Genomic DNA, 17744 nt, shown 5'->3' with positions numbered 1-17744 from the left:
GTTTGGATTTTCATGGACTGGATCTGAAGATGCTCCACTGCCACAGTGTGTTGTCTGCCAAGAGGTGCTCGCTAACGATGCTATGAGATGTTTAAAATGTGTAAAACAAGATGTTTAAAAAAAAAAGCACAGATGTTTAAAATGTGTAAAAAAAAAAGATGTTTTTAAAAAGCATAGATGTTTAAAATTTGTAAAAAAAAAAAAAAGGTTTTTAAAAAGCAGATGTTTAAAATGTGCAAAAAAAGAGGTTTTAAAAAGCACAGATGTTTAAAATGTGTAAAAAAGAGGTTTTAAAAAGCACAGATGTTTAAAATGTGTAAAATGATGTTTTAAAAAAAGCACAGATGTTTAAAATGTGTAAAAAAGATGTTTTTAAAAAGCACAGATGTTTAAAATGTGTAAAAAGGATGTTTTAAAAAAAGCACAGATGTTTAAAATGTGTAAAAAAGATGTTTTAAAAAAAGCACAGATGTTTAAAATGTGTAAAAAAGATGTTTTTAAAAAGCACAGATGTTTAAAATGTGTAAAAAGAGGTTTTAAAAAGCACAGATGTTTAAAATGTGTAAAAAAGAGGTTTTAAAAAGCACAGATGTTTAAAATGTGTAAAATGATGTTTTAAAAAAAGCACAGATGTTTAAAATGTGTAAAAAAGATGTTTTTAAAAAGCACAGATGTTTAAAATGTGTAAAAAAGATGTTTTTAAAAAGCACAGATGTTTAAAATGTGTAAAAAGAGGTTTTAAAAAGCACAGATGTTTAAAATGTGTAAAAAAAGAGGTTTTAAAAAGCACAGATGTTTAAAATGTGTAAAAAATGTGTACAACAACCATTGTTTTAAATACGAATGGAACATTAAGTATAGCAACAATAAAAATTGTAAGGGGGGGCGCTGTTGTTTATTTGCTCTCTGGGGGGGGGGCGGACTCTCCCACACTTTGAAAACCCCTGAGCTAATCAATATCAAATATCAACATGAAATGTAACTATAAGTGGATTAAAAAAAAAAAGCACACAACGTCGCTCTTTAATAAATTAACTGTTAGTGCTGGGAATTTGCTGTAGTGTAGAAGAAAACAAAACAAACCCCGCAGGCCTGTAATTACCGTCACTCAGGAAAATACCAGGGAAACTGTGCTTCTGCGACACGCCAGACAAAGCTGTGAATAAACCACGTGTTCTAGAAAGTTCACGTAAACCCTGACAAATCATCTCCATCAAAAGAAAAGACCAGCGTTCTCTGATCTGTCGAGCAAATCAAGACACAAATCGAAATTCCCTCTTTAAGGAGCAGTAAACTCCTCCTGTACCTCTCGGCTTCTGAGCCACACCCGTCACGGATCGTGTCAGGATCTCCTCCTGCATGATGAGACACGGACTAGGTGTATGATGGGAAGACGAGATGAGGGAAGGTCAGCAGAAACGCGCTCCGACACGTCCTCAGTCCCGTCACTACAGCGGCTCCGCCCTCACCTACGCTTTATCACAATATCACTACCGCTCATGTTCAAAACTTCCAGACCTCAAATAATCAGTGTGACTTACAAGAAATAGTTATCTCGACATCATCTTTTACAGCAAGAGAGTTCTGATCATACTGCTCATTATACAGGCATGGCCAAAAGAAAGTACACCCTGATTCAGTTTTATGGCTTTGATTCATCAGGGCTGAAATAACAATTTTGTGATTCTTACTAACTTCTATAAATAAACAAATAACCTCAAGTGACAACAAAAAACCTACAACTTCGAAGGCATATTAGGGGCATTGTAGGTTAAAAAAATATGGAGTTGACGGAGGGGGTAATATTCCAAGAAAAAAAATCTGAATTTCTGAGATAAAAATCATAAATTTACGAGAAAAATCTCGGATATTCTCTGAGATTATAAAATCATAAATTTGCGAGAAAAAAACCCCTGAAATTCTGAGATTAAGCAGTTACAAATTTTATGAGAAAATTTTTTTTTTCCTTTTGTAGATTACGGAGCTGACAGAGGGGGTAATATTCCAAAAAACCCCCACAAAAAACAGAATTTCTCAGATAATAATCATAAACTTACGAGAAAAAAAAATTCTGAAATTCTGAGATTAAGCAGTTACAAATTTTATGAGATTTTTAATATATATTTTTTTTAAGATTACAGAGTTGACGGAGGGGGTAATATTAAAAAAATAAAAATTTCTGAGATAAAAATAATAAATTTACAAGAAAAATCTCAAATATTGGCGGCACGGTGGTGTAGTGGTTAGCGCTGTCGCCTCACAGCAAGAAGGTCCGGGTTCGAGCCCCGTGGCCGGCGAGGGCCTTTCTGTGCGGAGTTTGCATGTTCTCCCCATGTCCGCGTGGGTTTTCTCCGGGTGCTCCGGTTTCCCCCACAGTCCAAAGACATGCAGGTTAGGTTAACTGGTGACTCTAAATTGACCGCAGGTGTGAATGCGAGTGTGAATGGTTGTCTGTGTCTATGTGTCAGCCCTGTGATGACCTGGCGACTTGTCCAGGGTGTACCCCGCCTTTCACCCGTAGTCAGCTGGGATAGGCTCCAGCTTGCCTGCGACCCTGTAGAAGGATAAAGCGGCTAGAGATAATGAGATGAGATGAGATCTCAAATATTTTCTGACATTATACAATCATAAATCTGCGAGAAAAAAAATTCTGAAATTCTGAGATTAAGCAGTTACAAATTTTATGAGAATTTTTTTTTCTTTTGTAGGTTACGGAGCTGACAGAGGGGGTAATATTCCAAAAAAAAAAAAATCAGAATTTCTGAAATAAAAATCATAAATTTACTAGAAAAAAATTCTGAAATTCTGAGATTAAGCAGTTCCAAATTCTATGTAAAAAATTATTATTATTATTATTTATATTTATTTATTGATTTATTATTAAGATTACGGAGCTGAGGGAGGGGATAATATTCCAAGAAAAAAAATCTGAATTTCCGAGATAAAAGTCATAAATTTGCAAGAAAAATCTCAGATACTCTCCAAGATTATAAAATCATAAATTTGCGGGAAAAATATAAATTTATAAAAATATAAATTTGCGAGTAGCTTCACGGAGTGGAGAGGCTTCACGCAGTCATCGGTTCTCCCAGGAGTGTGTGTCCCAGCAAAGTCAGATCACTTAATGTTCAGAGATATGAAAAAAAAAAAACCTCAAGAGCTGCATCAGGTGACCTCCAGGCCTCTGGAAACACATTCATGTGTTCATCATGGTCCAATCAGAAAAAAGACTGAAGAAGTATGACTTTAACTGGAGGGTGGCCAAGAAAAAAGCTTTTCTCTCCAAACAGAATATGGCAATGTGAATTAGTTTTTGCAAAATTTCATCTGAACAAACTGGAAAAGTTCTGATGCAATATACTTTGGACTGAAGAGACGAAGGTGGTGATTCAGTTTATTCAGAATTTTGTGAAAAATAACTACGTACTGAAATCTTTTAAAACCTGGTGTATTTTTTGTTGCCACATGAGGTTATTAGTTTGTTGGCCAGACAGACAGGCAGACAGACGGGCAAACAGAGAGACGGACAGAGATACAGGCAGACAGACAGAGAGACAGAGAGGTGGGCAGACAGACAGAGATGGGCGGGCAGACAGACAGACAGAGAGATGGACAGACAGAGACATAGGCAGACAGACATGCAGACAGAGAGACAGAGGCACGGGCAGACAGGCAGAGACACGGGCAGACAGAAAGGCAGGCAGGCAGAGAGATGGGCAGACATGCAGACAGTCAGAGAGGGTGCAGACAGACAGAGAGACAGGTGACAGAGAGACAGGCAGAGTGGGGGCAGACAGAGAGACGGGCAGACAGACAGAGACAGAGAGAGAGGGGGCAGAGAGACGGGCAGACAGGCAGAGACAGAGAGAGAGGGGGCAGAGAGATAGGCAGACAGCCAGGCAGAGAGATAGGTAGCTAGACAGGCAGACAGCCAGGCAGAGAGATGGGTAGCTAGGCAGGCAGACAGCCAGGCAGAGAGATGGGTAGCTAGACAGGCAGACAGCCAGGCAGAGAGATGGGTAGCTAGGCAGGCAGACAGCCAGGCAGAGAGATGGGTAGCTAGACAGGCAGACAGCCAGGCAGAGAGATGGGTAGCTAGACAGGCAGACAGCCAGGCAGAGAGATGGGTAGCTAGACAGGCAGACAGCCAGGCAGAGAGATGGGTAGCTAGACAGGCAGACAGCCAGGCAGAGAGATGGGTAGCTAGACAGGCAGACAGCCAGGCAGAGAGATGGGTAGCTAGGCAGGCAGACAGCCAGGCAGAGAGATGGGTAGCTAGACAGGCAGACAGCCAGGCAGAGAGATGGGTAGCTAGACAGGCAGACAGCCAGGCAGACAGATAGGTAGCTAGACAGGCAGACAGCCAGGCAGAGAGATAGGTAGCTAGACAGGCAGCTACACTGGGAAAATAAACGTACGAAAGAAGACAAAAATATCTTTGCTATGAGACTCTCCTCTGACACACAGAGGAGACACACTCCCCTTGGTCCTGTAAGTGAAGCTGCCGTGTTACAGCATGAAGTGCAGCTCAGGACTCGTCATGATTGCTAACTGTTAGCGATGCCAGGCGGAGTTACATCACTCACCTGGAATTATCACCCAGTCCACACATTCCTTTCCAGGTGCATTCCAAACATTCTTTTCCACTAAATCAAACATCCGCACAGGTGTGGGCTCACAGGACAACATCACTTTAATGACTTTAGTCTTACACACCACTTGACTCAGAATTTTATCATACTGAGGTCAAAACACACACGCACGCACACACCTCTTCTTGCGGGTGATGATGAGGACGTCGTTGAAGAGGAAGAAGTAGACCTGATGCCGTGTCGTCTTCTTAGAGAAGATCCCGCTCTCTTCCACGTAGGCCGTGAGCTCACCGCGCTTCACCATCCAGCGGGAGGACGACACCAGTGGGAACGGCTGCGCGAGAGAGAGAGAGAGAGATTTATATCGTTGCCAAGTAATCAGTGTAAATGACACTAATAATGATAAAAATCCTCATGTCATAATGTTGTTCATACTTTAGTATCAGCTGATTTGTTATTTTTGTCATGTCAGTTTCAGGAGACAGAAGGAGAAGTTTTCAGTTGCCTTTACCCAAGCCCAGCCCATTGTTTGTGACTGTTGCCGTGGTTACCGAGTATAAGCTGGATTTATGATGAATTTGTGGTAGAGGAGTGCATGGGGTAGAGCTGAGGGTAGCTCCAGAGTCTCAGGTTCGATCCTGAGCTCAGGTTACTGTTTGTGTGGCGTTTTGCATGTTCTCTAAGTCAGTGTGTGTGTCTGTGTGTGCGCGCATGCATGGTGTCCAATCCCACGCCCTGTGTTCTCAAGATCAACTAGATTGTGTGTGTGTGTGTGTGTGTGTGTGTGTGTGTGTGTCCAGAATGCTATAATGCTCATGCTCACAAGTGGGCAGATGATGTAACAGCTGGACCGGGTGTGGCTTTCTAAATATTCAAGACATCTGCTCCTGACACCTGTGCCAAGAAAACTTTCCCACACTGTTCCTCTGTTACGCACCCATAATGTATACACACACACACACACACACACACACACACACACACACACACTTGTGTCCACCTAAGATAAGTGAATGCAAGTGTAAGGATAAAGTTGTGGGAAAGAATTTACAGTGAACACATGACCTTCTGTAAGTGAAAGCTGTGTGTGTGTGTGTGTTCATAATTGAATGCAACGTAACGTGAATAAATGGCATACCACAATCTACGGCAACATCACACACACACACACACACACACACACACAGCTGAGATACTGAGAGCGCAAACGTTTAGTCATAATTCAACTCTCCCTTCCACAGAACTGAACTTATTCAAATAAAAACAGCTGAAACGGACCCAAAATCAGCCCTGCTCTCGAGATTAGTGTGATTTATCCGATCCCAGAACACACAGCCCATTTCCACTAAAAAGCTTCACAGACTTCCCTGAAAGCTTGTGGATTAACATTTCACCAGAAGCTGCACTTCATCCAACTTGTGACTGAGATCAAACTCTCACCAACGTTCTGTTCTATAGATTTATCCACAAAGTCTATCGACAATGTCCAGAACAACAACAACTCTGGAGAACGTCATAAAAAAAAAAAAAAACCGAAAGCTTGGAAAGAAGTTCAGGATCATCAGTGCCTCGAATGAGTATACGTCGCTACTGTACCGTTAGCTTGCTTTGCTAATCTGCCAACGACACTCGTACAAAGCCACGCATCTAACATGAAAACCATCTTTCGTCCTGATTAGTGTGTTATTTCATTCATGTTTAACGAGTTATCTGTACAAACTATACATTGCTAACGTTGTTTATTTTACACTAGACAGGCCACACCCACAAGACATGATAAGTGACTTGGTATGGAATCAATTTTGTGCCAAAATGTTCATACAATACTTTTGAAATATCAAACGAAAACGACAAATCAAAATACAAAAAAAGAACAAAAAGGCAATTTTTTTTAGACTGGCAAACCAATTATTCGTGTAATCGTGCAAAATATCAGTCTATTACTCTTCAGAAACCTTTTATTTTTGTTCCGCGTCTTTCTCAGTTTTGTTTGACGTAATTTATTTTGGTTGCGATTCCAGCTTTCTCGTTTGCGCTCCCTGACTTTTTGCTTGCAGTTTTGGCACAAACTTCACGTGTGGGCAGGCTGTCCAGGAATGCATTCCCATTGGCTAACTTGTGTTTGACTGACAGCTACGCTCAGCCATTCCCTACTCGGATTCTGGCGGACTGTTTGACGAGTGACCGATCCATTGACGGTAAACAAGGATCGAGTGGACTTCAGTGAAGTCCACTCCATCCTTGTTTACCGTCAATGGATCGGTCACTCGTCAAACAGTCCAAAAAATTGATTCCATAACTTGGCGATTGCTCGTACGAACGCTGTCAAATAAAATTCCTGAAGCTGAAAACTGTTTGATTACGGTGATGAAAGTTGTGAGAATATGGTCAAGAAAATCCTAGCAGGGAAAAAGAACTAACAAAAAACATATACAGCATCAGTAGATCATGTGATTACTTTACATGATGACCAAACAGACCACAGCTCCGCCTACTTTGTTTCTATTGGCTCGCAAGATGAAGGTTTTGCGAAGAGGATAAAGTCGGTATAAAATAAAAAATAATAATAATAATAACTATCAGAAGCAAACAGCTATCATTAGTCGATGACTCAGCAATGTTTTAAAGGAACCAGGTATATGAGCGCTAATAATTAGCAGTTAATTACTGAATGAGCAGCTCCGATATGTGTTTGTGATCAAACAGACCATTGCCCCGCCTACTTGGTTTCTATTGATTCGCAAGATGAAGGTTTTGCGAAGAGGATAAAGTCGGTATAAAATAAAGTAATAACTATCAGAAGCTAACAGCTATCATTAGTAGATGACTCAGCGATTTTTTTTTTTAAAGAAAAACAGGTATATGAGCGCTACTTAATTAACTGTTAATTACTAAATTAGCAGCTACGATTTTGTTTGCGGTCAAACAGACCACAGCTCCGCCTACTTGGTTTCTATTGGCTTCCAAGATGAAGGTTTTGCGAAGAGGATAAAGTCGGTATAAAAGAAAGTAATAACTATCAGAAGCTAACAGCTGTCATTAATAGACGACTCAGCGATTTTTTTTTTTAAAAACAGGTATATGAGCGCTACTTAATTAACAGCTTATTACTAAATTAGCAGCTCCGATATTTGTTTACGGTCAAACAGACCACAGCTCTGCCTACTTGGTTTCTATTGGTTCGCAAGATGAAGGTTTTGCGAAGAGGATAAAGTCGGTATAAAAGAAAGTAATAACTATCAGAAGCTAAAAGCTATCATTAGTCGATGACTCAGCTATTTAAAAAAAACAGGTATATGAGCACTAATTAATTAACAGTTCATTACTTAATTAGCAGCTCCAATATTTCTTTGTGGTCAGACCACAGCTCCGCCTACTTAGTTTCTATTGGTTCGCAAGATGAAGGTTTTGCGAAGAGGATAAAGTCGGTATAAAATAAAGTAATAACTATCAGAAACTAACAGCTATCATTAGTAGATGACTCAGCGAATTTTTAAAAAAGAAAACAGGTATATGAGCGCTACTTAATTAGAAGTTAATTACTTGATTAGAAGCTATGACATTTGTTTGCAGTCAAACAGACCACAGCTCCGCCTACTTAGTTTCTATTGGTTCGCAAGATGAAGGTTTTGCGAAGCGGATAAAGTCGGTATAAAATAAAGTAATAACAATCAGAAGCTAACAGCTATCATTAGTCGATGACTCAGCTATTTTTTTAAAAAGAAAATAGGAAATGAGTGCTATTTAATTAGAAGTTAATTACTTAATTAGCAGCTATGATATTTGTTTGCGGTCAAACAGACCATAGCTCCGCCTACTTGATTTCTATTGGCTCGCAAGATGAAGGTTTTGTGAAGCAGATAAAGTTGGTATAAAATAAAAAAAAATAATAACTATCAGAAGCAAACAGCTATCATTAGTCGATGACTCAGCAATGTTTTAAAGGAACCAGGTATATGAGCGCTAATAATTAGCAGTTAATTACTGAATGAGCAGCTCCGATATGTGTTTGTGATCAAACAGACCATTGCCCCGCCTACTTGGTTTCTATTGGTTCGCAAGATGAAGGTTTTGCGAAGTGGATAAAGTCGGTATAAAAGAAAATAATAACTATCAGAAGCTAACAGCTATCATTAGTAGATGACTCAGCGATTTTTTTAAAAAAGAAAACAGGTATATGAGTGCTACTTAATTAGAAGTTAATTACTTAATTAGCAATTAATTACTTGATTAGCAGCTATGACCTTTGTTTGCAGTCAAACAGACCACAGCTCCGCCTACTTAGTTTCTATTGGTTCGCAAGATGAAGGTTTTGCGAAGTGGATAAAGTCGGTATAAAAGAAAGTAATAATCAGAAGCTAACAGCTATCATTAGTAGATGACTCTGCAAATTTTTTTTAAAGAAAACAGGAAATGAGTGCTATTTAATTAGAAGTTAATTACTTAATTAGCAGCTATGATATTTGTTTGCGGTCAAACAGACCATAGCTCCGCCTACTTGATTTCTATTGGCTCGCAAGATGAAGGTTTTGTGAAGCAGATAAAGTTGGTATAAAATAAAAAAAAAAATAGTAATAACTATCAGAAGCTAACAGCTATCATTAGTCGATGACTCAGCAATGTTTTAAAGGAACCAGGTATATGAGCGCTAATAATTAGCAGTTAATTACTGAATGAGCAGCTCCGATATGTGTTTGTGATCAAACAGACCATTGCCCCGCCTAATTGGTTTCTATTGGTTCGCAAGATGAAGGTTTTGCGAAGAGGATAAATTCAGTATACCGTAAAAGGAAGTAATAACGACAAGAAACAACTATTATTAGTCAATGACTCAGCTATTTTATTAAGAAAACAATTATATGAGTGCTAGTTAATTAGCAGTTAATTACTTAATTAGCAGCTATGATATTTGTTCGTGGTCAAACAGACCACAGCTCCGCCTACTTGGTTTCTATTGGCTTGCAAGATGAAGGTTTTGCGAAGCAGATAAAGTCGGTATAAAAGAAAGTAATAACTATCAGAAGCTAACAGCTATCATTTGTAAATGACTCAGCGATTTTTTTTAAAAGAAAAAAGGTATACGAGTGCTACTTAAATGGCAGTTAATTACTTAATTAGCAATTAATTACTTGATTAGTAGCTATGATATTTGTTTGTGGTCAAACAGACCATGGCCCCACCCACTTGGTTTCTATTGGTTCACAAGATGAAGGTTTTGCAAAGAGGATAAAGTCGGTATAAAAGATAAAAAATAACTATCAGAAGCTAACAGCTGTCATTAATAGATGACTTAGCAATTTTTTAAAGGAAACAGGTATATGAGCGCTACTTAATTAGCAGTTAATTACTTAATGAGCAACTCTGATATTTGTTTGTGATCAAACAGACCACAGCTTGGTTTCAATTGGTTCGCAAGATGAAGGTTTTGCGAAGAGGATAAAGTCGGTATAAAAGAAAGTAATAACTATCAGAAGCTAACAGCTATCATTAGTAGATGACTCAGCGATATTTGTTTTAGAGAAGACAGGTATATGAGCGCTACTTAATTAGCAATTAATTACTTAATTATCAGCTCCAATATTTGTTTGTGGTCAAACAGACCATGGCCCCACCCACTTGGTTTCTATTGGTTCACAAGATGAAGGTTTTGCGAAGAGGATAAAGTCGGTATAAAAGAAAGTAATAACTATCAGAAGTTAACAGCTATCATTAGTAGATGACTCAGTGAATTTTTTTAATGAAAACAGTTATATGAGCGCAACGTAATTAACAGTTAATTAATTAATTAACAGCTCCGATATTTGTTTGTGGCCAAACAGACCACAGCTCCACCTACTTGGTTTCTATTGCTTCGCAAGATGAAGGTTTTGCGACGAGGATAAAGTCGGTATAAAATAAAGTAATAACTATCAGAAGCTAAAAGCTATCATTAATAGATGACTCAGCTATTTTTTTGAAAGAAAACAGGAAATGAGTGCTATTTAATTAGAAGTTAATGACTTAATTAGCAGCTATGATATTTGTTTGTGCTCAAACAGACCACAGCTCCGCCTACTTGGTTTCTAATGGCTTCCAAGATGGTTTTGCGAAGCGGATAAAGTCGGTATAAAACAAAGTAATAACTATCAGAAGCTAACAGCTATCATTAGTAGATGACTCAGCGATTTTTTTTAAAAGAAAAAAGGTATACGAGTGCTACTTAAATGGCAGTTAATTACTTAATTAGCAATTAATTACTTGTTTAGCAGCTACGATATTTGTTTGTGCTCAAACAGACCACAGCTCCGCCTACTTAGTTTCTATTGGCTCGCAAGATGAAGGTTTTGCGAAGCGGATAAAGTCGGTATAAAAGAAAGTAATAACTATCAGAAGCTAACAGCTGTCATTAGTCGATGACTCAGCAATTTTTTTTAAAGAAAACAGGTATATGAGCGCTTCTTAATTAGCAATTAATTACTTAATTATCAGCTCCAATATTTGTTTGTGGTCAAACAGACCATGGCCCCACCCACTTGGTTTCTATTGGTTCACAAGATGAAGGTTTTGCGAAGAGGATAAAGTCGGTATAAAAGATAATAATAACTATCAGAAGCTAACAGCTATCATTAGTAGATGACTCAGCAATTTTTTAAAGGAAACAGGTATATGAGCGCTACTTAATTAGCAGTTAATTACTTAATGAGCAGCTCCGATATTTGTTTGTGATCAAACAGACCACATCTCCGCCTACTTGGTTTCTATTGGCTCGCAAGATGAAGGTTTTGCGAAGAGGATAAAGTCGGTATAAAAGAAAGTAATAACTATCAGAAGCTAACAGCTGTCATTAGTAGATGACTCAGCGAATTTGTTTAACGAAAACAGTTATATGAGCGCTACGTAATTAACAGTTAATTAATTAATTAACAGCTCCGATATTTGTTTGTGGCCAAACAGACCACAGCTCCGCCTACTTGGTTTGTATTGGCTCGCACGATGAAGGTTTTGCAAAGCAGATAAAGTCGGTATAAAAGAAAGTAATAGCGATAAATTCGCTATTACTAATAATAGTATAAATTCAGCGATTTAAAAAAAAAAAGGTATACGAGTGCTACTTAATTCGCAGTTAATTACCAGCTCCAACATTTGTTTGGTCAAACAGACCACAGCCCCGCCTACTTGGTTTCTATTCGCACGCAAGCTTTGTCAAGCAACAGGTCAAAATTCACCCAGATATACTGTACTTTACACCATCGAAAGAAGAAACCGCTAACAGAAGCAAAAGTGTTTTTCAATTTCAGTGAATTAGCGTTTGTTTTGGTTTTTTTAGCTAAACGAATTTTACTCTCATTTGTTCGATGCTTTTTTTCGTTTCTCGAAATGCTCCAGCAACTTACGCTGTAATTTGGCACCGAGCACAAACTGTGTCTAAGACGAACGATTTAGCTAGCTGGATGTTAAGTGTTATATACACAGCTCCAGTGGGAAGGAGATGACAATGTTGGGAATATAAACAGAAGCAGTGCATGGGAAGGATGAGTCAGTATTCCACACACTTCAGAAGCGTAAACTTCTTCAGCGCTCTTGACTTGAAGAGCGAACATTTAGGAGTATTTGTGTAAAACCGGATACACGTACACAAGCGAGAAGAGAAAGAAAGCAGAGAGACTTTGACTGTATTGCTAACTCCAGGCCCTGAGAGACGTGTGAACTGGGACAGCTTGTGCCGCTCGTCTGTTAGCAGAGCTGCATTAAGACTCGATTACAGAAGAGACATTTTCATCACGTGATCCGTCACGGCTGTGTAACGCCAGCTGCGTGCTGGTGATTTTCTTTCTTGCTGTCCTGTTTTCTCTCCCTGACTCATCCTTCTCTTCTCTGACCCACTTGGCCTCGGTCCATGCAGTTATTCACCTCTGCTGCTCTCAGATCACAGCTCTACACACTTATCTGATTGTTCAGGATCAGCTCAGCTCCTGGGCGGCTTTACAGAGTTGATTTGAGAATGAATCAGATGCTTTTTGTTTCACAAGTATTTTTGGTTCATTTTGCTGGAGTATCTATTAAATACCGCAAGTTTCCATTGATTTAATACATAAAAAACGTCAGAAATGTGTTCAAAGAATTGAAACACTTTAACGAAACCAAAATAGCGCAAATGGTATACAAACAACAGATAGTTTAAGGTTTAATAATATACAACCCCGATTCCAAAAAAGTTGGGACAAAGTACAAATTGTAAATAAAAACGGAATGCAATAATTTGCAAATCTCAAAAACTGATATTGTATTCACAATAGAACATAGACAACATATCAAAGGTCGAAAGTGAGACATTTTGAAATCTCATGCCAAATATTGGCTCATTTGAAATTTCATGACAGCAACACATCTCAAAAAAGTTGGGACAGGGGCAATAAGAGGCTGGAAAAGTTAAAGGTACAAAAAAGGAACAGCTGGAGGACCAAATTGCAACTCATTAGGTCAATTGGCAATAGGTCATTAACATGACTGGGTGTAAAAAGAGCATCTTGGAGTGGCAGCGGCTCTCAGAAGTAAAGATGGGAAGAGGATCACCAATCCCCTTAATTCTGCGCCGACAAATAGTGGAGCAATATCAGAAAGGAGTTCGACAGTGTAAAATTGCAAAAAGTTTGAACATATCATCATCCACAGTGCATAATATCATCAAAAGAGTCAGAGAATCTGGAAGAATCTCTGTGCGTAAGGGTCAAGGCCAGAAAACCATACTGGGTGCCCGTGATCTTCGGGCCCTTAGACGGCACTGCATCACATACAGGCATGCTTCTGTATTGGAAATCACAAAAAGGGCTCAGGAATATTTCCAGAGAACATTATCTGTGAGCACAATTCACCGTGCCATCCGCCGTTGCCAGCTAAAACTCTATAGTTCAAAGAAGAAGCCGTATCTAAACATGATCCAGAAGCGCAGACGTCTTCTCTGGGCCAAGGCTCGTTTAAAATGGACTGTGGCAAAGTGGAAAACTGTTCTGTGGTCAGACGAATCAAAATTTGAAGTTCTTTATGGAAATCAGGGACGCCGTGTCATTCGGACTAAAGAGGAGAAGGACGACCCAAGCTGTTATCAGCGCTCAGTTCAGAAGCCTGCATCTCTGATGGTATGGGGTTGCATTAGTGCGTGTGGCATGGGCAGCTTACACATCTGGAAAGACACCATCAATGCTGAAAGGTATATCCAGGTTCTAGAGCAACATATTCTCCCATCCAGACGACGTCTCTTTCAGGGAAGACCTTGCATTTTCCAACATGACAACGCCAAACCACATACTGCATCAATTACAGCATCATGGCTGCGTAGAAGAAGGGTCCGGGTACTGAACTGGCCAGCCTGCAGTCCAGATCTTTCACCCATAGAAAACATTTGGCGCATCATAAAACGGAAGATACGACAAAAAAGACCTAAGACAGTTGAGCAACTAGAATCCTACATTAGACAAGAATGGGTTAACATTCCTATCCCTAAACTTGAGCAACTTGTCTCCTCAGTCCCCAGACGTTTACAGACTGTTGTAAAGAGAAAAGGGGATGTCTCACAGTGGTAAACATGGCCTTGTCCCAACTTTTTTGAGACGTGTTGTTGTCATGAAATTTAAAATCACCTAATTTTTCTCTTTAAATGATACATTTTCTCAGTTTAAACATTTGATATGTCATCTATGTTCTATTCTGAATAAAATATGGAATTTTGAAACTTCCACATCATTGCATTCCGGTTTTTTTTACAATTTGTTCTTTGTCTCAACTTTTTTGGAATCGGGGTTGTAAATACAGAGGTGATTATAAGAAATCGCGCGCGCTAATTATTGACAAATAGTCCAAATTTCTCGACCAATCACCTTGAGCGACTCGGTAAAACGGCGGCCGATCGCTTCGTCACCGTAAGTGAGAAAGAATTACACAATGAAAAGTCCTGTTCCTAAAATCACTAAAGATGCTACGAAGTTTGGTCTAAAACTATTCAAAGATAAGGTCGGATTGTGATTTATTTTATTGATTTCAAAACAAAGGATTTTGTGACTCCGCGTAGATAAGCGACACAAGTTTGTGCCAGAAAGTTATTACATTCGCATACTGCTTTTGAAGATTGAGAGAATAATTTTTTTAATATGATTTTTTTTAATAATCACCCGTGTATTTATACTAAAACAATTATCCACCTCAAGCTTAGTGAATATTGAATAATAACCTCGACTTGAATAATCTCAGTGAATAATTGTTAAATAGCAAACTGAAAATATTGCTAAATTGTACAGCTCTATGTATAATTTTTATTTATTTCCAGAAATTTTTAAAGCGTAAACATTTCATGAGTTCTCGTGACTTGACTTGGACTTGATCACTGATGACTCGGACTTGTGCATTAACTGCATTCGGACTCGTAAATTAGAGACGAGGACTCGGATTTTTTTCTTTATTTTTTTTTGTAACATGCCATAATAATTTGGCATAAGATATTTAGATCTACATTAATTTTATACTAATTTCGTGCAAGAGAATGCACATTCACCTGTTCATACGTCATGTTCAGGAACAAACTAACATTAATGACGCTAAAATGCCTGGAGAGAACGCCCCTAGGATTGTCCGCTTTGCTTATAGACTTCTCGTGCAGTGCGAAAAAAATGCACTGCTACAGTATGTGTTCCATATATAGAAGAACTTTTGAGGAGACGACGGGGACAACCTCGAACTTCAATCGTCATTTGGCGAGACTCGACCCAAAGAAGGAAGTGACACGCTATATTCATTGCTCTGTTGATAGTGGGTGGGGCTTGTTTGATGAGCGATGAACTAGCTAGTATTAAAGGAGAACTGAAGTCATTTATAAACTTACTTTATTTCTTAATTAACGTGTTATTCAATGACGTTTTCGGTTTTAGTAACCTTATATCGTGACTCGTATTGGCAACTAACTGCAATTAAATTTTATACTTATCGGCCTGTTCGATTTTTAGCCGTGTTGAATGTCGTTCGTTTGGTCCACGGCAGGCGTCGCTTATCCGCGCGATCTTCACGAGACTTGTGCGAGACTTCGAAACGTGAAGTGTCAGCGCCGCCATTTTGAAAACTGTTTACACAGCGGCCAGATCGCCATATCATTCCAATTTAGATTAATTTCAAGATTTGCCAGCTTCATCAGTGATAGAGTGTCAGTCCTGTGTGCTGTAGCGTGTGCACTTGAAGGCGTACCTCGGGCTGCGCGCGTGCCGAGTGGACTCCAGCATGCGCGCCGTGAACAAGGCGCACCCGAGCTCAATTAAGGAACTATGTGTTTGCCTATTTAAGGACTTTGCTGATGCATTTGCATCGCGAAGTATTACAATACGCATGTACGCATTACCGAGCCTTTCTACCCGTTGTCTTGATTTCAGGTTCACGATCCTTGTGCCTGTTTCTTGTTCTTGTCCTCGGTTAGCCTTTGATGTACTGTTTGCGCCTCGACCGACCCTTTTGATTGCACAGTGCTGAGCGTAAATGAGTGCACCCTCTTTGAAAAGTAACATTTTAAACAATATCTCAATGAACACAAACAATTTCCAAAATGTTGACAAGACAAAGTTTAATATAACATCTGTTTAACTTATAACATGAAAGTAAGGTTAATAATATAACTTAGATTACACATTTTTCAGTTTTACTCAAATTAGGGTGGTGCAAAAATGAGTACACCGCACAACAAAAACTACTACATCTAGTACTTTGTATGGCCTCCATGATTTTTAATGACAGCACCAAGTCTTCTAGGCATGGAATGAACAAGTTGGCGACATTTTGCAACATCAATCTTTTTCCATTCTTCAACAACGACCTCTTTTAGTGACTGGATGCTGGATGGAGAGTGATGCTCAACTCGTCTCTTCAGAATTCCCTAAAGAAAATAATTTCTTTACACCACAAAGGTGAAGGCTACAAGAAGATCAGCAAAGCTTTACTTATCAGTCAGAATACTGTAGCAAAAGTGGTACAAAAAACTTTAAGAAAGATGGGACTGCAACCATCTCACAGAGACGTCCAGGTGGTCCACGGAAGTTAACACCTCGACAGGAGCGTCTTCTGATGAGAAGGGTTGGAGAAAATCGGCATGCAAGTTCACTGCAGTTATCTAAAGAAGTAGAAAGCCAAACTGGGGTGACTATTTCCCGTGACACAATACGGCGTACACTGCAGAGGAATGGCATGCATGGATGCCGTCCACGAAAGAAGCCTCTCCTAAAGCCCAGGCACAAAAAAGCCCGCCTAGAGTTTGCCAGGGCCCATGCTGACAAAGATGAAGACTACTGGGACTCTATACTCTGGAGTGATGAGACCAAGATAAATGTTTTTGGAACTGATGGCTTCAAAACTGTATGGCATCGCAAAGGTGAGGAATACAAAGAAAACTGCCTGGTGCCTCCAGTGAAACATGGTGGTGGCAGTGTCCTTATGTGGGGCTGCATGAGTGCTGCTGGTGTTGGGGAGCTGCATTTCATTGATGGCATCATGAATTCACAGACGTATTGCTCTATACTGAAAGAGAAGATGCTACCATCACTCCGTGCCCTTGGTCGTCGTGCACTTTTCCAACACACATCTAAGGCCACTGTTGGATTTCTGAAGAAGAACAGGGTGAAAGTGATTCAGTGGCCAAGTACGTCTCCTGATCTGAACCCAATCGGACACCTATGGGGAATTCTGAAGAGACGAGTTGAGCATCGCTCTCCATCCAGCATCCAGTCACTAAAAGAGGTCATTGTTGAAGAATGGAAAAAGATTGATGTTGCAAAATGTCACCAACTTGTTCATTCCATGCCTAGAAGACTTGGTGCTGTCATTAAAAATCATGGAGGCCATACAAAGTACTAGATGTAGTAGTTTTTGTTGTGGGGTGTACTCATTTTTGCACCACCCTAATTTGAGTAAAACTGAAAAATGTGTAATCTAAGTTATATTATTAACCTTACTTTCACGTTATAAGTTAAACAGATGTTATATTAAACTTTGTCTTGTCAACATTTTGGAAATTGTTTGTGTTCATTGAGATATTGTTTAAAATGCTACTTTTCAAAGGGGGTGCACTCATTTACGCTCAGCACTGTATTCTCGTTTTTGATCTCGCCTGCTGTTTTGGCTTGTTTGCCTGTGTATATATTGTTT

General features: G+C 39.3%; 1 protein-coding gene across 1 annotated transcript in view; it reads right to left on the bottom strand.

Moving 5' to 3' along the window:
- Positions 1-17744, bottom strand: part of LOC132888146 (rho guanine nucleotide exchange factor 26-like) — a 156980-nt gene that overhangs the window by 50846 nt on the left and 88390 nt on the right. The window contains exon 11 of the mRNA XM_060924171.1: positions 4772-4926. Within this exon, the coding sequence (XP_060780154.1) occupies positions 4772-4926 (155 nt within the window). The remainder of the gene's footprint in view (positions 1-4771; positions 4927-17744) is intronic.

This window comes from Neoarius graeffei, chromosome 6, assembly GCF_027579695.1.
Source record: "Neoarius graeffei isolate fNeoGra1 chromosome 6, fNeoGra1.pri, whole genome shotgun sequence".
Taxonomy (NCBI): Eukaryota; Metazoa; Chordata; class Actinopteri; order Siluriformes; family Ariidae; genus Neoarius; species Neoarius graeffei.
The sequence above is the reverse complement of the archived record's forward strand: the minus strand, read 5'-3'. Positions and strand labels throughout refer to the sequence as shown.